General features: G+C 36.7%; 3 protein-coding genes, 2 non-coding genes and 1 pseudogene across 6 annotated transcripts; 4 read left to right on the plus strand and 2 right to left on the minus strand.

The window, feature by feature from the left end:
- The first annotated feature begins 924 nt into the window (after nt 1-924).
- LOC103329471 (uncharacterized) lies at nt 925-2,406 on the plus strand. The gene has a single exon (XM_008231943.2). It carries the CDS (start codon nt 925-927, stop codon nt 2,404-2,406), a length of 1,482 nt encoding a protein of 493 aa, XP_008230165.2.
- Nucleotides 2,407-4,405: 1,999 nt separating this feature from the next.
- Nucleotides 4,406-8,229, minus strand: LOC103329429 (Phototropic-responsive NPH3 family protein). Its single transcript, XM_008231901.3, is given in 4 exon segments — nt 4,406-4,829; nt 4,831-5,096; nt 5,358-6,467; nt 7,498-8,229. Coding segments are annotated over 4 exon segments (1,629 nt in total). The 5' UTR covers nt 7,561-8,229; the 3' UTR covers nt 4,406-4,639.
- Nucleotides 8,230-9,773: 1,544 nt separating this feature from the next.
- On the plus strand, nt 9,774-9,866 carry TRNAY-GUA (transfer RNA tyrosine (anticodon GUA)). The gene is made up of 2 exons: nt 9,774-9,810; nt 9,831-9,866. It is a non-coding gene; the product is annotated as a tRNA-Tyr (tRNA).
- Nucleotides 9,867-11,690: 1,824 nt separating this feature from the next.
- LOC103329470 (scarecrow-like protein 32 pseudogene) lies at nt 11,691-13,779 on the minus strand (annotated as a pseudogene). The gene has a single exon (XR_016126141.1). The product of XR_016126141.1 is annotated as a scarecrow-like protein 32 pseudogene (transcript).
- A 3,850-nt stretch (nt 13,780-17,629) lies between these two features.
- LOC103329430 (uncharacterized) lies at nt 17,630-18,380 on the plus strand. Its single transcript, XM_008231903.2, has 2 exons — nt 17,630-18,048; nt 18,143-18,380. The coding sequence occupies exons 1-2, from the start codon at nt 17,780-17,782 to the stop codon at nt 18,201-18,203; spliced, it is 330 nt and encodes a 109-aa protein (XP_008230125.2). The 5' UTR covers nt 17,630-17,779; the 3' UTR covers nt 18,204-18,380.
- A 1,177-nt stretch (nt 18,381-19,557) lies between these two features.
- LOC148918194 (small nucleolar RNA U3) lies at nt 19,558-19,770 on the plus strand. Its single transcript, XR_016126538.1, has one exon. It is a non-coding gene; the product is annotated as a small nucleolar RNA U3 (small nucleolar RNA).
- Nucleotides 19,771-22,583: the final 2,813 nt, after the last annotated feature.

Raw genomic sequence — 22,583 nt, forward strand, 5'->3', positions numbered from 1 at the left:
TACCTTGTTTTCATTATTCTGAATCCAATAGAAAAACAAAAAAGTAACTTTTTTTTAAACCGGATACCAAAAGATAGGGTATTTAACAACATCTAGGATATTTTTATTTCTTCTACTTCCGAGTAGAGTTTTTATTTGGTTCTTCTTGAGGGTGTTTTTGCTAGAAGTTTCTTGATGGTATTTTTTTCTTGCTGGAATTTTCCAAGAACCAGAGATCACTTTTTTTTATTTTTAAATACCAGATATTTAAAAAAAAACATTTTTTAAAAAAGGACTCAAATAAATTGTTTCTGCACGATCGTTTATTTTCAATAACGTTCCATTTGAAATATTGGATTATGTGGATTTTTGTTTTTTTTTTTGCTACTGGATTAAGAGGTCTTTAGTCCAGCCAAGACAGCCTAGTAAGTAGTGGTAAAGTTTTCTTTTTCATATCAAATTAAAAAGGAGGAGGGTTCCTACTTAATTTAGGTTTATATATAGGTAGTTTTCTTTTTCATATCAAATTAAAAAAGGAAGAGGTTTACTACTTTATTCAGGTTTTACAAAAAGACTCTGTTCATTGGGAGATTGGATATCATATACGTTTCATAGTTGTATTACTACTCTTTAGGTCAGCAACAGGCTAAGAGATTAGCCAGGGATCCCTCTATTTCTTATAAATTGGCGCTTTGCTTCTAAGCGATTGTAGGCTTTTCGATTCTGAGTCTCAGTAGGATGGATTGTATGGATTGGTTGTGGCTGCTTTCAGATTATTTGAGATCAGTAGTGTTTGGTATTATTATTATTGGTTACTTATTAATAATTCCACCGAGGTTTCTCAGAGTCTGCATTAGAAACAATGTTTATAACACAAGGGACGCGTTGGGTACCGTAGTTGTTATAACGCTTCGAATTATATTTCCATACTTCCGCCTATCAAGAATGTTTCTCTTGATCACCCTCGATTTTCTTCGCCACAAGGTTGCCGTCTTTGCTAGAAGGGTGAGAAATTACGCTACACGAAAACTTGATTTCGAAAAACAAAACAACAGCATCAGCAGGTGGTCTGAACAAGTTCCAGAGGATATCATGCAATCAATTCTGCAACGGCTCTCCATATCAGATTACGTACGATGCAAGGCGGTATGCCTTTCTTGGCGAGCCTCTGTTGACATGGCAATTGCCACCAAGCACTGCCCTCCTTCTTCCCAACTTCCATTGCTTATGCTATGCTCTCACCCCTCGTCCATGATAGACCATTGCTTTGTAAGTCTACGTCTTCGCACGAAAACAACTCACAACAAGGCACCACCAAATTATATTCCTGCTATTTACAACATGATGATGAACAGGTTGGGTTATGTTGGTTCAATTGAGGGCTGGTTGATCATGGTTGATAGCGTTTTGTGGCATCCCGAGAGTAACAATTTCATGAAATCATGCTCATTATACTTACATAATCGTAACCGGGGAAGCACTTTCAATATAATCTACTTTTTATTGAATCCGATTACGGGTGCCCGAGTGATGCTCCCATCCTCACAGTCCAGTACTCTCCTTCCATGTGGGTGCAACAATGGACCTTCCTTCCCCATTGTTAAAGTAGTTGCCTCCGCATCACCAACAAGCCAACATTGTTTCGTGGCTAGCCTTTGCTCAACAGGGCATGTAGCTTTCTGCAGTCCTGCAGACAAATCCTGGACACTCATCGATGAAGGGCTCAATTTTTGTGATATAGAAATTATGGGTGGGAAGTTATATGCTGCAACTGATGAGGATGAACCCGAGGTTTTAACGGTGTTTGACATCATCCAAGATGCCGATGGTCATCCTAGCTATAGGGCTCAAAAACTGGTTATGCCGATTCCTTTCATGTTCTACGATATTTGGAGAATGGATGATGGTGCCCTGCATGTCACCGACTTTGAAGAGATGCAGCTAGCAACAGATTCTACATCAAGGGAGTTGTTTATGATTCTTCGTAGGACTAACTTTTCTTTAATGGGTGAAGAAGATGATGAAGATGATGAAGACGAAGAACTTCATTTGTTAGATGGCAGTTACATCAATCCACCTAAGACTAAGGGATTTCGAGTTTTCAAGTTGGAGCATGACATTCATGGTGGTGGTCCTCCTCGATGGGTACAAGTTTTTGACCTAGGTGATCGAATATTGTTTATAAGCGAGACGACCAACATATTTATGCATAGATATAGTGGCTGCATCCTTAATAATGATAAGACACTCGAAAGAAACTGCATCTATTTTGCTTTCGATTATCCTTGTTTATCATCACTGTCGGCTGCCCACGATTTTGGAGTGTTTTCCATGACAAACGGAAGCCTTACACCTCTAAGTTTGTCCAATACTCCTCCTGCTTTACTTCACAGTCGACCCATCTGGTTCACACCAAGTCTTTGGTAACTAGTTTTATCAATTAAATTCATTTTTTCGTTTCTTGTATAAGCCTATGTCAATTGGTTTTCATTTTAATTTTTTTAATTTTAAAATTAAGAAAGATAAAATATGTGGTTGCATTCTATAAAAGTATGACCCATTATCTCGATGATCGATCAACTTTACAAAAAGGTCTAGCAGTTGTAAGGCCCGATTGATATGTCCTTGCTGGGCATTTGGCCCGCATTTAATAAGATTTTTTTTTTAAAGTGAAATTCATACGATAATAGTGTCCCAAGTTCATTGACCATGTCCGAGTATCCAAGACTCCAACAAATTGGAGTGTCCGTGCAACATAAATCACAACTGTAACTCATTTTTCCACTATACTTTACTTGGACGGTAAAACCCAACCCAAGTATTCAATCTTTTCATTTTTTACTTAGTTAAATAACAACTACTCTCCATCTTTCTCTCTTCTCATTTTTAACTTGTAGCTAATTTCTATTCAATTGGTGATGTCTTATGAAGTTCGTGCTACTTCTCGTTCAAGGAAGCAAAAATAAAAAAGAGGAGTTTTGTTTAGGATTCCTTTGGTTTCTTATTTTCTTGAGAGGTTCGTTTGAATTGGTTTAGGGTTTATTATATTAAAGAAAGAGGGAATGAAGATGGACAAGGCAAAGCCACGAAACATGTTGCTTCCATGAAAGAAAGGTATCTCTCTATGTACGTGGCAATGCCATTTGCCATTCAAATATTCAAACTAGGAAACTATAAATACCAGTGACAGATTAACAAGTAACAACATTGAAAAAGTCATTTCCTCATCGAAATGCTCATACTTGATGAATGTGGTATGTTCTGTTTGCTTAGGTTATATTATAATCTGTGGTTGTTCATAATTAAGAATAAAGTCAGACCTAGGAATTAGTACAAGAAAAGTGGCGTCTAAGGAAAAGGCTTTCGTGGGATTCTGTCTCTTCATTCATATGATATCACCTTGGTTTCACCAAGATTTAGGTTTGACCCGGAAAACCAACCTATAGCATTTGAGTCATCCACACACAATTCTGGTCCATGTAAATAGTGATCCTTCATATTACGTTATGTAAATGGAGGAGGACTTAGTCTAAGTTAACTCAAATCGGAAGCCAAACTCTGTCATATTGGTGGAGTAGTTAGATTTTCATCCTTGGACTACCCGATTTTTAAATTAAACTTAAGAATACTCACAAGCGAGTAGACAATTGACTTTCCCAAACACGGTAAAGTAATTCTTTGAAGACCAATTCACTGCAAGTCTCTGCAATATTAATAGTGATCCATAAAATACCAAAATTCTGTCCTCAAACAAATTATAATTGGGAATTTGTGACTCTTAATTAGTTCACAATTGCAGAGAATGCCTGGTTTTGAATCACATTGATGACTGTTAGGGTTCATTTTGTTTCCTAGGCATCAGTTTTCTCACTCACTCACATCATTGTTTTACTTTCAGTGTTTTTAAACCTGTAATCCCATGAAATGTTGGCAACTTGGCAATAAGTTAGGTGACACAATCCACTACCTAAAAAGAAAACTTTATTATACAGCCATGTTCAGGAATCTAAGGAGAACAGAGTGTTGTTCATGTCAGTAAGTGGACCATTTTATCAAATTATGTACTTTTACTGTCTTTTTTTTGTGGCAAGTCAACAACAACTACACTTGACTTTTTATATCTTAACAGTAAGTAACTATTGTTCTTTGTTTCATTAGTTGACTGGTAATTGAAACCATATGATATATGACAGCAGTATTTAATCTTCTAGAATCTATTTGTAGATAAATTACCATGTGGTGATGATGATGATGATGATGATGGATGGTTGAAGAAACAGAAAAGCAAATATGTTCAGCTTTCATTCACCCTATTCATGCAGAAAATATGCCTGCCAGCTTGCATTCCAGAATGGCCCCAAGATGTGAGAGTGACTGGGGAAAATGACTTAACCTTGAAATCCTATCTTGTACCAAGAGCACTACATGAAATAAACAGGGACATTTCATTAAAAGAAAAAGTTACTCAACAGAAATTCTCTTTCTGTAACTGTACAACCAAAGATTTCTTCAATCTTTGCAAGTGAAACAACTTGCTTTTCACCTTTAGTTATCCAGCAAAGAAAGAAAAATCTGTAGCAAACACAAAAACCCCTTTCCTTGCGCTATACAGAGATGAGATAATACTTAAAAACTAATGGAATAAAATGCTCAACTTCTATCATGAACAGAGTTTGGGCACAGATCTTGCATGACTGTGGCTTGATACTCTTGATTTTGTAAACGTTGCCATTTGAGTTTGCAATTTCTTGCACAGTTTCTCCAATTCCATTACCCTGCACTGCATGCCTTGCAAATGTGCTCTAAGTTTCACATTGTCAGCTGCGAGATCGAGTTTCCTGGCGTAAAGGCACAAGTTGTTCATTGGCATCGAATTTCCTTCCCGCATTTCCAACCTCGGCGGCACTACAAGGGGAGTCAGCGTAGGACTTAGAATTGTTGGTTGCATGGAGTAAGCTTTTAAGCTTCAATTGCTGAGAGACGAGAGCTTGGACTGCTGCTTTTGATGGAAACTTTTTATTCTGAGAAATGTGTATGCAAGTCTGCGCTGAGAGCTTCTCATAGTTCAACACACAACAAATTTTCATCTTTTCCTCTTCTGACAATCCTGCATGCACCTATGACCAAGCAGATTCAATGCATAAACAACCTTATACAAATAATCTTCAAAATCAAAAGAGTCTCAATGTTTTAAGATCTTTTAATAATGTCTTATTTGAATGCACGGATCATAAGCTACTAGATCAAAACTTAACAAGAATAAAGGTAATGAAACAGAGTAGAGTGCAGATCAAACCCACAATATGCTTTCTCATGTACATGGCAAAAATACATGCAATAGATAGCTTAAAAAAAATTCTTTGACATAAATGCAATACCTCTATATACATGTCCATGGCATGGTAAAGTTCATCATAGGAGTCTCTGGCAGAATCCGGCATGACCATGGCTAAAGCCACAAACTTCGAAGGCTTCAGACAAGGATCTGGGGCTACTTCTGCCATGTACAAATCCACCAAGGCAGCAACTCTCCTCAATCGCGTGGGCGATGCTTGACAGATTCCTCCACTCAGAAATGATTTCAATAACCTTAGAACAAGATTGACATCATACAAGTAATTGATCCCGCGTGGGGATGGAACAAGCAAATTGTCTAATATTGCTTGATCAAGCTGTGAACCAATCATGCTCTCCAACTTATTCCTGCTACTTTTGTTTATATTCAAATTCAGAGCAACTCGAAGAATCCCAAATAAACTCTTGCAAGAAACACAGCTCTGATCAAGAATATACAGCATATCAATGACTGTTTCCACAAAGGTGCGCTTGGCATCAGATTTGACAGTGTAAAACTTCGATTTCTGGTAATAAAAGAGGAACCTACTAATGATAACATGATCAAGTTTTCGAGAAATCATGGACTTGACCAGCATTTCAACCAAATTTGGACCTAAAACTAGAAGATCCTCAAACCACCAGGTTGCCCGAGATGAGCTAGTTTTCAAACTCTCAGTGCTTCGAGTGTCACATGAAAACCGAATACCAGAGCTATCTGGGGATGAAGTGGAAGGACAAGGACTCGCTTCGCTTGTCAAAGGCAATCTTGCAACAAGGGTATCCAAGCATTTCTCGAGTAGGCTTAGAGAATTAGCAGCTGGTAGTAAATCTTGGCACTGCTTCAAAGCCATTAAAAGCTCAGACCATGTCCAATATCTGATCTCTTCAAATGACTTCTCTGATTTTTCCAATAAATTATGTGTTCCAGTGACAGAATTGTTCATTTCCATGAACTGTGCAGCACAATATAGGAGGGAAATATTGGAAGGAGTTATGTCGGTGCTGCCATGGTTGTAGCAGAACCTTGAAATGAGCTCAAAACTCTCTGCTCCTCCCGGAAAGTCATGCAATACCACTTTAAGATTTCTTGAGGTAGCTTTTGATTTGCCAAGTAAGTTGCTCAATTTGCCAGAGTAGGAAGCAATAATTTTCTGCAGAAATGATCATGAAAACACAGAGTTAAAGGAGGAAGGGACATTCATCTTTAAAAAAATTAATACTCCTTCGCTCAAAAGAGACAATCATTGTCACTTAAGAGAGCTACTAAAATAATGAAAACAATGTTATGCAAGATTCAGGCTTCTAACTTGCAGGTACTGAAGAAATTTTGTAAAGACAGAACCCCCCCAACAAATTCCAAATGGAGAGGAGGAACCCACCAAAAGAATGACCTCATTGAATTGGGAAAAAAAAATAGATAAATAAAAAGTGGGAATCTACACCAGAACCTGCCAAAGAATGAAGAGAGGTCGTTATAGGCAATAAATTGTGGTAAGGGCAATTCGAAAAAGATGTATGCTGATCAACCCAGCAAAGAAGGGCAGAAAATTGTAATAAGTGCCCATGAAAGTAACCCTTAGTCCATCTCAAAAGGGTTACTTTCATGGGCAGTATTAACGGGAGAGCCTCATAAACACCAGCAATAAATGAGAGAATGAAGCAAAAGAAAAAGGCCTGCAGATCAACGTGCATTTTGTGAATTAAATAGACATAACAGAAGAACAAAAGCTAAGGTAGCCATGAGTCCAGGACCCACATCAATGCAAATTAGGTGTGAATTAAATTGGTGGACGGAAAAGGAAAAATCTTTCTAATTCATCAGTCACGACGGAGGACATGGAAAGCAACCAAAGAAAAATTACCAGAGCATGCACGAAATGTAGAAAGATAATCAGTAAAACTTCACAATTCAAGCACAAGACTCTATTACAATCTGAGAGAGAAAGAGAGAGAGAGAGAGAGAAAGAGAGAGAGAGAGACAACCAATTATTGGCAAGCAATAAAGGATCTCAGTCTCTCAGACCTGCCATGATTTAATGAACTGACAATACAGAGAGGAGGATCCAGTTCCAGTACAAGAAGAGTAAACAAAATTAAACAGAAAGAAATGGTGGGATAAGATCACCATTTGGACAGAAGAAAAAGAAATGAGGTTGCTACTACTTGCAAGTACAGAATTACCTTGTCCACTATGAAAGACTCTTCCCCATTGACATCAACTTCAAGATCACAATGAACCTCCATTACCCAAATGATTAAAAAACCAAAAATAAACAAAAACCCACTTCAAATCAACAGTCCTTTTTTGAGAACTGCAATCAGAAAAGCAAAAGAAGTAATTTTTAACGGTGCAACGAAGACAGAGAGCTGAGGAGGCCAAATGGGGAGTAGAGAGGAGGAAGTAGAGGACACAAATCCATATTCTGAAATGGGAAAGAAGACAAAGGGAAAGAGGTTAAGGACTTTGGTTAATGCAAATTGACACTATTGGTTCAAGCAGAAGCAATGTGGTTTTCAACTGGGATATAGAGGACAAGCCTCTAAAGAGTGAGAACTGGGAATTAAACAAAGAGTGCAAAGACAGAAAAGTATGATATATAATATTTGACTATGAACCCCAGAGAGAGAGAGAGAGAGAGAGAGAGCAGTTGAAGTGTGTGTTACTAATACTATATATTTAGGCCACTGGCCACATTCTGACATTCCCAGAGAAAATACATCGAAGCTTAGAAAATTAATTATGAAAACCCCAAAAGTATATTAGTGAATAATAATAATATTAATGTGTGATATTCTTGAGAGGGAGACCATTTTAAAGCTTGGAAGTGAAGCTTTGTTGCTGGCTTTCCCTGCCTTTGTTTGGTTGGTTGTTCCACGTTCATCGCTGCAAGTCTCTGTATGTCGGCAGTGCACCCATTGCCTTCCCCTCCCCTATCCACTACTTTATTTATTTCTTCCCTCTCTGGCAAGGATTGTTACATTGACCGAAATGCCCATCTAGACGATCTCAGATTTTCTTTTCAATTATTTATTTTGTTTCTTTGGTTGAGTACTATTTGGACGTTTGCTATTAGGCCGGCTTTGGAGGATCCCACTTCTGTTACGTGCGTCCCACCAAAAGATCCGACTCTTTGCCAGACAAATGGTTCCCTCATTTCTTCTCACGACCCATTTGTGATTTCCTTCTACAATGTTACAGGGAAAATGCAACACAAGTACATCACAACTTTTATCTCCATTACATTTTTACCTAATTTATGTGACGCGTTATTTGAAAACACAACAATATGATACACACAATTGATGTGACACATTAATTATTTCATATAGAATGACTTCTACTTTGGTTTTATTTAGATTTAAGAACTTATGTTACGTAAGAGTTGAGATAACTCTTAAGTATTTCTCGTATTTTTCATATATAAAGATGCTTTATAAGTTGAGAGTAAAAAGTTCAGAGAGATAATACTCTCTCCTTTTCTCTCAACCCTTCTTCTCTCTTCTTTTCCTTTCTTCTTGGTCTCTCTTCTCTACAACCCATTTTGGTTCTAGGGACCCCTTTGGCTAATAAATCGGGCAACTCTCTCCCCTGTCATGTTGTAGAGAGATTTTCCTCCCTAGTTTTATGTTAGGTTTTGCTTCTTTTCAGTTTTTTGCTGAATTTTGTTTCTCCCCAGTCCTTTTAGACTGGCTTTTAAAGATCCTTTATCTTAAGGAGGTAGAGTTGTTACATCTTGATGGATCTTTTATATGAGGTGTTGTGAGATCATGTGGGATGCTGGAGGTGTTGTGGTCTTCTTTGGCCAAATGGATGTTGAGCGTTAAGGCCCTTTCACTTTTGGTGTTTTTGGTTCCCTATTCATGCAGAATCAATTATTCTCATGGTCTCTATGTCGCACTGGTGCTATAAAAAGTCTTCTTGATCCTCTATATGTTAACTTTGAGTGAGCTGGGCTTGATTTTGTAATATTTATTACTCACTATCTTGCTGAATTTAATGTTCCCGATTTATTGAATGCAAGAACCTCCATTTGGAGTGTGTTCTTCTTGTACATCCCTTGTATTTACCATTTTATTATTGAAATTATGCTTGTTCTTAATTAATTTTTTTTTTTTTTTTTAAAGGTTAAGAGAGATGAATGGGCATTGTTCATCTCATAAAATTGCGTCTTTCAACATTACAACTTTGTTGTGTGTGTGTTATACTCTGTCCCCCACATCACAAGTTACAACTTTATTAAACTCATGTTGTAGCTGACCCCAAAAGGAAATATTTACACTCATGTTGTAGGATCAATACAGCCCAAGCTTATTAGCTTAAGCCCAGACTTGTTTTAGGTTTCACTTGAGCCCAAACTATTCGCATTGACTCGATCTTGGGCTTTTTCTTAAAGTAAGAACCAGCTAAATAAATATTACGTTTCATATATATATCTGACAAGGTCAGTACCAACAATCCGACCTTAGCTCAGTTGGTAGAGCGGAGGACTGTAGTGGGTTATGTGCTCTCAGCCATCCTTAGGTCGCTGGTTCGAATCCGGCAGGTCGGATTTCTTTTTCAATTTATTTTATATATTTTTCGTCGTTTTAAAAACACATGCACCGGAAATTATACAAGCAAGGACCCAGTGATTCAAAGTCCAGCACGTGACCATTTAATCGTTTTTTTTTTTTTTTTCAATGGCCAAACTTATTTGTTCATGCTAGAAACTCCCTTGAAGTCCTGCAATTAACTGAGAAACTAATTACAAATTAAAGGCTTAATATTTGAGACAAAACAATAATTACCACAATCAAGAAGAAGATGACAACTCATGAAATTAAAGGCAATATGGTCCTTGTTATATATTTAACTTGTTCATACTTCAACTTTGATACACTATTTCCTTGGGTGCACAGTGCACAGTGCACAGTGCAGGCATGTTTCTCTTTGCTAGATTTACCCATAAGGTTTGGTGGACCAAGAATAAAACACCGCAATATATATTATATACACCTATGGTCGCCTTTAACATATAAGTTGATCTTGTGGAACAAAAGCCTAGTTAATAATTTGAGTAAGAAAAAGAACTAGCTATTGATCGAGTTATTGCTTTCAAGCTTTCACTTCTACATCGTGTTACCTAAAATGACGAGTGGTAAAAGAGTATAATGGGGATTTGAACTCATGACCACTTGGAAGCACACTAAAGACCTGGGTCAATCCAACTAACATCTCATTGGTAACTACATGTTAATTCCAAGTGAAAAAATTGGTACACCTTAATAACCAATTAGAACATGACAAGTGGCTAATTAACGGTTTTTTTTTCTTCTACAAATATGTTTTCTAAGGAGTTTTGTATAAAATGTCATGTTAGAATTGAGATAGTATTGATTGTCAAATATACATGTGTGTTGTGTGTTTGTTTAAATTGAATGCAAGTTTAATTCTATTGATCTCCTTACGTGGGACATAAGAAATAATGAATTGTTGACCAACTTATGATTAATTCTTCTCATTTTTGCATCATGCAAGAAATAATGAATTGTTGTAAAATGGCACCTACAAATCCACGTTCATATGTTTCTGGAGAGTTTTAAGTTGGTGTACCAAACGGAGATGTAATATACCGTGAAGTTCAATGCACTGGAGATCTTGCTATCAATATAGTCGTAAGAAGTGCTTTGGTGTTGCAAAAGAAGAACTTTTAAATCTACAAGTTATGAAAAAAGAGGTGGACGTGCTTATTATGAGAGTTGTTATTTCGTATTCAAGGTTTACTCATCTACTATGAAATGAGAATTAATGATTCTCAAAATTGTGCTAAATACCCCAGTGATTCAAACGTGACCAATTAATCGATTAGTTTGTTCATGCTAGAAACTTCATTGAAGTTGCTGCAATTAACTGAGAAACTAATTACAAATTAAAGGATTAAATTGAGACAAAACAATAATTATCACGATCAAGGAAAAGATTATAATTAGTATAGTGGTTTGGAGCAACTGTTCTCCCAAAAATATCATAAGTCTGAGTCTTAGCATTCGAATAATGAGAATTCACAAAAGAACAAAAGAAGAAAATGACAACTCATGAAATTAAAGGCAATGCGGGCCTTGTTTTGATACACCCTTTTGTTGGTATGTGTGCATGCGTGTTTCTGTTCCTAGATTTAACCTAAAATTCAAGCTCTAAGGTTGGGCCAAGAATAAAACACAATCCGAAACATAGAAAATATATACATCCATGTCTTTAAAGATGCCTTCAACGGATAAGCTGATCTGATGGAACAAAAGCCTAGTTACTAATTTGCGTGAGAAAAAGAAGTAGCTTTCAAGCTTCCACTCGTACATATTGTCACTTAAACTGTTACCAAAACAAGAAATTATTAAGGGAATAGTTACTCTTATGATTAAAGAAAGGGGCTAAACAAAAGTTAAATTTCACAGAACTGATCATGGAACAAAAGCCTGCACGTACGTGCAGATGGGAAAAACATTAAAGTACTAGACTTTGTCCCATACAAACAGCACACAACAATATGTCCATTCGCACTCTCTCTCCTCCTCCTTGCCTTTCATGTGACGGATCACAGCAGCTATAGCTTCAATACAAAGTGCTCGTGAAAAAATCATTTTTTCCACAAAATGCCTGCCGTTTTCCTTTTTGTCTTGTGCTCATTTGCAGCTTTTTGACGAAGAGAAAAAAGCAAGGACATAAGCTTTCGTCATTGCCTCTCGATCACCTGGACCACTCCCCCCAATCCCAATATGGTAGGTCCAAATTCATAACTTCACTTTGCACGAACATTTTTTTTTTTTTTTTAAAGCCAATTAATCCTCCATTAACAACCCATTTGGATTTGGCCCATTTGCAACCCAAGCTGTGGAAAAAACTGAGTTGTGCCCTTTCCAAGTGAGCACCAACATATCTTCTTCACGCTTCATGCCCCAACCACTAGCATGTTCATCCAGCAAGCCCTTCACTTCCTTAACAGTCTCTTCACAAAACGGGGCGCTTAAGAAACCAACGTTCCTTATTCTTTGTGACATTGCAACGCCTGTCTCTAACCTCTCTATTCTTTGGTGCCCTTCAAACCCAATAATGTTTTCAATTTTGTGACCAACATCAGATTCATAATCCATCCTTTGGGTGCTGTCTTTGGGCAAGAAAGTCTCCAAAGAGTCAAAGGGTATCCACATGTAATTAAAGCAAGTGGTTATTCTTGAGCTAAGACTTGGTGCACTAAGATCAGAATCTTCATCCACCACAACTATGATCCTAGGGTTAAGGGATCTAATCATGTTAAGGAAAGTGTTGCGCATAGAGCCATCTTGATGGCCCGGGCTACCGCAACGCGGCTCATCGGAGAGATAGCGCAACCAATTTTGGCAATTTACAACCAAAACCTCATCATCCCGGAGGTCTAGGGAAGAAGGGTTTAATTGAGTACTCAATAGAAATTCCAAAGAAGATGAGTTTTCAATCACGTTGAATTCAAAAGGGACGTCTTTAAACCTAGAGAAATTCCCCAAACGAAGACCAACTTCTTCACTTGACACATTGAGCAAAGGAGGAACTTGTGGCCTCCAATTGGGAACAGTGACTCTAAGCAAATTAGGAGGCCCCTCAGGCCTTTTGGCCAATGCATCTATTAAAGTAGGCCATTGCATACAATGAGTGATGCTAAAATCTAAGATATGGACTTTTGGGCACCCTTGAATTGCCTTTAAAATTGCACTATTTGATGCACAATATCCAAAACGATGCCATGGGATTAGATCAACATACCCGGCTAGCTCGGTCACCGACATCAACCTAGTTGGGATTGTACTACTACTAGTGCTTCCATTGAAATTCATAGGTGTAGGGCAAACCTTGGAGGCTCTTGAAATCAATGCCCTCAAGATCCATGAGGTCAACCTTTGGTTAGGGTCACCAACAGAAGAAGCAACATTATTGAGCACCCACATCACTTGTTGGGCCAAGGTTACATCGTTGCTCTCTAGGGCACTTGCACAGTGAAGTAAGAGCTTCTCTATACATGCCCCATCAAGGCTTCCAAGACACCCTTTAAGCGCGCCGGTTAGCGAAGCGCCCTGAGAGGTGTTGAAGATGGTAGTAGGATTTTGTAAAGAAATGGAGGTGGTGCTTCCTCTAACTTCAGTTTTCATGGTTCTGATTATTGGAAATATGTGGGGGGAAAAGAAGGAGCTTCAGGGAGGAGGAGGAGGAGGAGGAGGGAGGAGGGAGACGAAAGGGACAGTTGGGTGCTGGACACGTGTCCTGTGAAGATTGGTGGATGAGATTGAAGAGCTAGGGTTTTATCTGTTGGGTTTGTGAGTTTCTAGGTTCAAGAGATATATGAGGCCTTGGGTTAATGGAAATCTGTCTATGGCTTTTGTGTGTGAGATGTGTTTCTGTCTATGAAACATGCACGGAGTTGAGAGCTATAACTTATCTGCTACTTGAACCATATATATACTAGACAGAGACTATATATCCCTAGTTATCCATACATAAATATGGTATATATACACAATAGGAACTTTCAGATTGATAATAAAATGACAAGAATGCATTGATAATTAGTTGCACGTATGATGAATATTGTATACTTCTACATTTTCTTGAAATATCCGGACCAATTATTTAATAATTAAGTGGCATCCCTGAGAAAGGGGAATTAAAGGTACATGAACTAATATAGAGTGATGGGGAGGTCTCTAAAAATTAGCTTATGGGATCAACATGGTAATGTCATTAAATATGTTTTCGTCTACTGATATTTTGTTATACTTTATTGGAAGATGTATCAAATTCGAATGTGTTAATTAGTTAATTAAAATTTATCATAACAGAACATATGAGATGAGGTAGAGCAATACACATCGTATATCATTAATATCGTTAATTAACACCGTTAAAAAACCAAGTCAACCCATTTGAATATTCCAAATGGCGATGTTCTTTTCTTATTTTTTTTACTCAATTACCAATACTCAAACTATAAGAATCTAGCACTTCAATTCTCATAGACGGAGCTCAGCTAAGGCTAGCTCCAAGCAAATTTGGCATATTGCTAATTACTTAGCACCTCTCATTATCTAAGAGACTAGCAATTGTGGGAGGTGTTGAAGAGAGTAAAGGGTAGGTTAAAGAAGCTGTCTTCGCCGGCCAGTGTTTTGTCGAATTTGCACACATGCAGTATGATTTAAGACAAAACCACAACACTAATTTAATCAGCATGGATTTGCCTTTGAGTTTTGTGATGGTTACCCATCCTTTGCACTTGGTTTCTTGTGCCACGTGAAGCCACAGGAAAAGACAAATTAGACCTCTTCCCACGAGGACATATGTGGTCATCTCACAAACATGTCAGTTCCATATGGGGTTAAAGACCATGGAATATTGGCACATAAAAACCTTTGCGAATTGTTTGTTTGATTATTTTAAAAGGAAAGAGAAAAAAAGAAGAATTCTTACTCAATCATTGTTTTGAGTAAACGAAGCTGCACCAGGGAAGGTGCAACAATTTAAACAGGCTTTATATATATATATACATATAGAATGAAATAGGTTAATTTGTCTTTTGCAGTGTTTGCATGGAGACGGAAATCCTAGAAAATACTAAAAAAAAATGAAATATATATAACTAGAAACTACCCATCTCCACTCGGGTCGTTTTTCATGCGGTTGTATAAAGTCAATACATGAGATGAGACTTCAGTTAACTAAGTGTTGTGTTGAAGTAAAGAGTAATTTCATTTATCTTAGTACAGATATAGTTCCCGGCTTCTTATGTTATCAGACTACAAATTAAGACTAAAACTTAGGTCAAAACTCTTCCGTGCATGTATATGAAGTGTTAATTTCCAAATTTAAAAGTTCAATTCCAGAAAAGATTGGCATAATTTGCACATTTATTTGATATCAACATCTCAAAGACTGGAAACAGCCAAAGAAATTCAGTAATTATATACCAATAATATTATTGCATTTCGAAGAAAATCAAAAGGCTGTAAGAAAAGTACAAAAAGAGAAAAAGTAGTTATTTCAATTCTGATTTGAAGCATCATATATACATGTATGATTCATGAATGTCAGTAACATATACATATTTTTCTCCGGAATAATTTGTTACTGAAAAGTTGTAGCTTTTGCTTTTTTTGCCTAGCCTGCTGCACGTAAGAGACATGTCACTCTCACTTTACTTAGACAATCCGAAAAAATATCTAGTGATGTAGATTTTGCATTCCTTCACAAGGGAAAAGGAATATTGTCTTCTGTGTAATGTATGGTGCTCAAGCCTTGTCGTCTCAATGAATACCATCCTGCATAACCTAGCTACTGTACAGTTACTCATTCAACCGAGATCTTGTGTTCGAATCTCCCCTTCCTTAATATTGCTTACGTAAAAGATAATTAAGCTTTTTAGTTTCAACTAAGTGGGAGTTAGCTGAATTTGTGGATAATCTTTAGCTGGGGAGCTTCATTATCATCTTGATCTTATGGAGGTTAATTATATTTCTTCCCCAATCCCATCCAAGCATAAGAGAGCCATGAAGAAAAACAAGACCGAGAACTCTCGAACTCTATTTTGTTTCTAGTGGAGCAATTGAAGGTGATGGACATGTATGTCTGCCCTGAAAGACAAGTCAGTAGGGTAAGACAGCATTTTATGCCACGTCAAAACAACAACCAGGAAAATTTGTTCGCTTGATTTGAAATATAAAATGATCTATAAGCATTGTAGATTTCACCCAAACTTTAGTCCTGACATCAATCAATCAATTTTTTTAAATGTTTGTCTGATACCAACAAACTTCAAACCACAGAGTTATGATTTGATATGTTATGGACTTAGTTTATTGGTTAATCCAAGTGAGGTTATTAAAGCTTGAGAAATATCACTACCTAATATAGTATTAATAAATAAGTAAATATATGTGTTTAAAAAAAAAATCAAAGTTGGGAAGGGAGAAGGTGTTATTGAGGATTGAATCTTATACTATTGATCTGCAAGTAAATGTTCTTACCATATGAACTCATTAGTAACACTATGTGACGGCTTGACTGTCACACCGAACACAAGCATGCTTGTCAGCGCTAACCGATCCATCTCCAATTGAAGCTCCAGCCCGTGCAGCTAGCACCATTGTAGGACGAGCCCATTGGGACAAACCCTATTCTGGGTTGTGTTTGTTTTTGTTCTGCCCCAACTCAAAACATGAAACAGCCCATGGCCGAAATTCAGCTCAAAGTTCCTATTGGAGAAAAAGAGATTAGCCCAAGTTCTTTTATCTTTTTTACCCTAAGATAAGATAGGATTACTTTCGTTTTCATTTTCACTGGGGGTTTGATTGTGGTTTGGAAGAAGATCTTTGATTGATGTGATGATTAGTGAAAATGATAAACCTTCCCTATGAGTGTAACATTTTGTGGTGGAGAAGTGTCGGTATTTCCCTACTAGTGCGGCCTCTTTTAAATTGTTTTATTTTATTTTTATATTTTGTTTTTTATGATGGGATTTATAATCTAGATTCTTCTTCTTCTTCTTCTTCTTCCACCTCTATATTCGGCCTTAAATTGTGACAGTGCATATGAAGACCCAGGCCAGCTACTCGGTGGGCCAACAAGACTTCAATGTGTATAATGGGGCCTAACAACAATTTAATATTTTGTGATTTGAGTTAGGTGGTCGCAAGAATTTGGAGTTCACTGGATTAGGAAAATATCATTATAAAATTATGTATTTTGGTTATCAGAATAGTGGTTTTTGAGTCACTTTGTTCTAATAATATTCTAAGTGGTTCAAATCTCGAAGATGAGGAAGAATCTAGGGAAAAAGAAACAAGGACCATTCATGTCATGTAGGCATGGGAAAAAAAAAACAGGTGAGACTAGAGATTCATGAATATGTATTAAATTGCAAGGGGTTTGTAGCTATCTGCATCCGATGTCCCCTCATATCGCTTGTATAAAGAGAATGAACGTATATTTAATCAAATGCGGAGAAAGAGAACAAATAAAACAATAAGTCTTGTGAATATAATATCTAACTTTACTTTGTGGGATATTATTTGGCTAAGATCCGATAATATTTGGATAATGGATAATTAACGAGAAACTCTTAACCTCCTGCCAAATTATGGACCCATAGGAAACTAAATAGGGCAAAACAAAACTACCATTTTAATTACCAAACGTTAATTAGGATTAATTAGGTTACAGATTAACATTAATAAGGGATTTAGAAAATAAGACACTCCACGTCAGCGTCATCAATCCTAACTTATCCCTATAAATAGATGCCTAAACAAAAAGTTAAAACCTACCAAAAGCAACAAGCCTTCGTTCTCACGTTAATTCTACTTGCACCAAACCAGACCACAAGCTAGCACACAGTTTTTAGTTTTTAGTTTTTATTTATTTTAAGAAGACATACATACCAGACCAAACCTAAGCAGCAGATCAACCATGAAGTTCCTGTTGGAGTTGGGGTCGTGTTACCGTTCTTCGTCGTCGTTGAAGCAAACTCAAGATCATGAGATGATCAAAAGCCGTGTGAGAAGATCAAAGTCTGCAGAGTCTGCTCAACAATGGAGGCCAGCTCTTGTTGCAATCTCAGAGGATGTGGTTGCTTCTGGTCACGAGGGTAAGGATCAGTCTGAGAAGATATCTTCCAAGAAAGGACGTAAGGCCAAGGCTCGAAGCCTCAGTTGCATTAGTCACGACGAGCTCTCCGGGTAATTATTATAATTTATTGGTTTTCAGTTTAATTTCTGGTTGGTTTTTTTATTTATAATATTTTGTGTGTGTGGAAATTTTGTGTAATTTCAGGGGAAACAATGCGCCTGTGTTCGTACCTGCAGCGTTTGCAGCAACCCCCTTCATGTTCTGATGAGCTTGCGGCAACCCACTTCATGAACATATACAGAGTCTGGATCAGTTTTACTTTTACTGTTTTTATTTTATTTTAATGTTTTATTTTGTTGTAATTATTATGGAAGTTAGAGGATGGTATTTTATTTTATTTGGAATTTTCATATATTGTGCAGAATTTGAGAACTAGCTTATACAGACTGAGATTAACTCCTCTTCCCTTTTATTTTTCTCTTTCTCTTTTTTTCTTTTGGTGATGGGAAACTGTATAAGACTTTCTTGGGGGGAAGAGAATTCCAAAAGGAATTATTAACATCAACGCATTTACACGTATTTTAAGAAAGAAAAAAAACCATTGGAGATTGGATTAATCTAATGGGTTTTGATAACTCCGCGTCATTATAATTGTATTAGACTGAAACGTACTCGGGATCCAGATCTGGGTTATGCTTATGCCAAAGCAGCATATCAGTTCCAAGATATAAAATAAACCTTGATATATATGTCAAGCATTTACTGGAATGCAGTTTTTCTAAGTTGCTGTGCATTTGTGGTTTGGGCCCTGTTTGTTTCTTTGTGTTATTTTGGAATTGCCTTTTGTTTTCCTTTAGGACTTGTTTTGTGCACTCTTCGCTTTTTGGTTTAAGTTAGAGAGCTAATTAGCAATATATTGGAAAGTGAAGCACTCAATTTTTTTAAAAATGTGTTTATGAAAATGGTTGGTGCCTTGGTGTCTTTTCTATGTTCATCCTTCCGGCAAATCATGCTCAGTTTTTTTACTATGTTCAGCAAATGGATCGATCCGAATTGTATGGTGCATTAGTTCTTGCTTGGGTACAAATTTTACCATAACCATTAGCCATAGAAAGTAGTTTAACTTTGGAAAAACAGAAACAGCTCTGAACCCAGTTGAGATGAGGAACGAACGAGCATGGACTAGTTTTGGAGTCTGAAGGTCGTGGCGGCATGAATGCAGCACCAAACTTGAATAAGAAGAAAATGTAAGAAGGGTGACATGTCGTGACAGTGGGGTTTCTGGTGATGAGTGTGAAGTAGAAGAGGAAGTTTTGAGGGGAGAGAGAAGAAGTGGAAACGTTGAAAAACATTGGAGTTGGGATAAAATCTTGAATCTATAAACACAAAAGGACTTGTTGATAAAACTGTGTGTAATGCCTTTGATGTGAGGGTTAACTACAAATATTTGTAAAGGCAATGAAAACGAAACGTACTGATACTGCGAAATCAACGGCAGGCATTTGTATGCCACGGAAATCAACACAAAAATAAGACAAAGGCTCAGTGTTGAGAGTCCCACATCGAGAATATAGAGACAACTGTACGAGTTTATATAGCTCAGCATGTGAAGAAAGGGCACGACCTTACTTGGACAGGATCTGTTCTATAGTGATCGTACCTCTGTATCCTTGATTTCTAAGGAGACAGGAATCTCAACCTGGTGGATGAATCAAGACCGTACGATCAGAGCGTGATTAACAGCTTCTGGTTCCCTGGAACCAAATAGCCGTAGAGGATCGTTCTCAGCTGGGTGACTGGCTGGGGTGGTTGTATCGGTTGTCTGACAGGTTCCCAACTTCTTTCATTTTGTTCTGGGGGTGGCCTCATGTGTTTTGGGTGGTTCATTCATATGGGCATTCCCTACGTTTTTGTCAAAGGAAATTGGCAAAAGGCTTAAAACTTGAAAGTTACCTAATTATGAAATTGAAGACCACGGTCTCCACTGGTGTCCATTGTCAGCATACAACCAAAACTAAAAAGGCTTTCAATCAGCTTGATTTGATGTGGTGTGGTACTATAAGCTTTCTGTCTCTGTTTTCCTTTTGGACTTAACTAGATTGTTGGAGAGACTTTGGGCTTGGGCAAGAATTCAGACTTCTTTTTTGATACAGAATATTGTTGGATATAATTTAGACAATATCGACTTTAGAGCATCTTCAATGTTTAGGTGTAAAGTATGGAATATAAAGTCACTTTTACATCATCAATTGCATTTTCAATGGATATATGTACATTTTTTTTTAATTTATACAAACCACATTCAATATTAATTTAATATAAATTACAAGAGAGGAGGATTCGAACTCAAGGTATTAAGTGTAGATTCGATTTGGCTAAGCCCATGTCTGCCATTTTTCAATGAATATAAACACATTTTTAGGGCAATTGAAAGATATACATTTAACCACAATGTGTGATGCGGTTGGAAAATTGCTACTTCCAGCTAGTGGATTGACTGTGCCCAATTGCAGTGATTCGAAACCAATTGGGAGCACTTTGTAATTATGAGCAAGTCAAACACCAAGTGGGGATTAGTCCCACCCTCTAAGTGTGAGGACACCTCGTGGTATTTACCCAAAAAAAAAAATGTACATTTGGTTTTTCATTGTGGAAAATATCAAGTTAATCTCAACCATTCAATTAAAATAACAATTTGAAATCTTCTCAATTACGGCTGTTGATTTGCTCAAAAAAATGATCTCCAAGTGTATATTATATAGCTAGAAATCATTGAGAGAGAGAGAGAGAGAGAGAGAGAGAGAACAATCTCCTCCACGTGTAGTACATAATCATTGCAGAAGTAAAAAATTGTAAGTATGAGATCATCTCCTCTTCTCTTTTTCTAGAGCTATAATGATTTCTCTTTATCCATTGGTGAAATAATCCCATTATCACCAAAGCCCTTGTAACTGTAAAAACAGTGCATCTCGTTTTTTATCCTCTTCACTTGTCGTTATTTTACCATCATCCCCAATAGAGAAGCAGTAAAAAGGGGTTAGAATAAGAGAGTCCTTAATACCGATTCGATCAATGGGGTCAGACGACTAGATTGAAACCCTCAACACACCTCCTCAACATCTCCATCTCCAAAGCCCATGCTAGTTGACCCAAATAAAATTTTGGGGAACTAGTTGTAGTCAGAGAGCCTAGTTAAATTTGTTGGGCTTCAATCGAGTCCAAATCCAAACTTGAACACTTTGACCAATTCCAGGAATTTTGGACACACGACCATTTTAATATAAAGTTGTAGGTAGATTTGATTTGAGTATCTCAAAGCCTCAAAACCGCGATGACTTTGGGAGTCCCTCCGCCTGCATATTTTGCATCTGCAAAGCAAACCCTTCTCTCCCCTCCCCTCCTAAATTATTTCGCTCAAGTTCAGTTGAGCGCCAAAATCATGTTTACCAAAATAACCCTCCCTTATTTTCTATAATTTATATCACCACAGTGCCCCACCATCAACTTAAAATGACAATTACACCCTTCACATCTACTACTATACCAAAAATACCTTATACAAGGTGGGGCCCAGCACTAATTTAAAGTAGTCATCAGCACAAATAAATACAATGATTTTTTTTGATTTTGATTATTAAAAAAAAAAAAACAATGATTTTAAAGTAATTTTGTGATATTTATGAGAAGGTGATTCTCTTCTCATAATTTCTTTAACATATTTGAATAAAGTACTAACAAGTTTATTTGTACTTTTTATTTTATTTTAAGAATATTGATTTTTTTTTCTTCTACTTTTAAAATAAGTCTCAAATCCAAATCCTTTTTATTTTATTTTTATTATTAGTAAATTTAAAAAACTAAGTCAATGTATAGGAAATTAACCACATCCCAAGATTGTGAATGCTAGTTAGTCCATATCTTTGATTTGTATTGGTAGGGGCCGATTGTTATGCTTGTGATGCACAAAAGATTTTCTTTTCGTTCATAAATTTGTTATGTTTGTTGTGAGGCTAATGATGTTGATCATTATGCATTGTCAGTAATTTTAATGTGTTTGGTTTGAAGAACCATTTGATTTTTAATTGAATATATGCTTAAGTTTTTTCCAATAAAATTGCCGTATTTAAAAAAAAAAAGGTCCACTTCTCAATATATGAAATTTATTTAATATTATTTAATATTGTATGAAATTTTATTTATTATTATTATTATTTTTAGTATAAATGATAGTTTAAGATATTATGATGTTGGAACCTGACATTTCAGGTATGCAAATCAAAACTTTTTTTAACCGTACTAGACCCCATTGCCATTTATTATTTATTTTTGAATAGGTGGAGTGGAGCCATAATTCACCATTGTATGTAAGTCATAATGCAAGGGGAGCTCTTATGCTAGTGAAACTATTGGAGGCGGTTAAATTTTTTATTTTAAATTTATTTTATGAAACTGGAGTCGGTTAAACTGAAGGCCGGTCTCTTATAAGTTATGGTAACTAGTTAACGAATCTGTTTCTACGTAGACCAAGACCCCAAGGATATTCTGGTAATTTTATCAACGTACCCCCACGACTCTCACAATCGTAACACAACCCCAAAGGGCAAAGATCGGAAATAAGGAGAAAATAAAAATAAAAAAGAAATAT

This window comes from Prunus mume, linkage group LG4 (genome assembly GCF_029339155.1).
Source record: "Prunus mume cultivar Tortuosa linkage group LG4, ASM2933915v1, whole genome shotgun sequence".
Taxonomy (NCBI): Eukaryota; Viridiplantae; Streptophyta; class Magnoliopsida; order Rosales; family Rosaceae; genus Prunus; species Prunus mume.

What these genes read in the sequence shown, in the direction of transcription:
- LOC103329471 (XM_008231943.2), top strand. Translation starts at nt 925, where the DNA reads ATGTTTCTCTTGATCACCCTCGATTTTCTTCGCCACAAGGTTGCCGTC.
- LOC103329430 (XM_008231903.2), top strand. Translation starts at nt 17,780, where the DNA reads ATGAAGTTCCTGTTGGAGTTGGGGTCGTGTTACCGTTCTTCGTCGTCG. An exon ending in AGTCACGACGAGCTCTCCGG is followed by an intron (nt 18,049 to 18,142) that starts GTAATTATTATA and finishes GTGTAATTTCAG; the next exon opens with GGGAAACAATGCGCCTGTGT.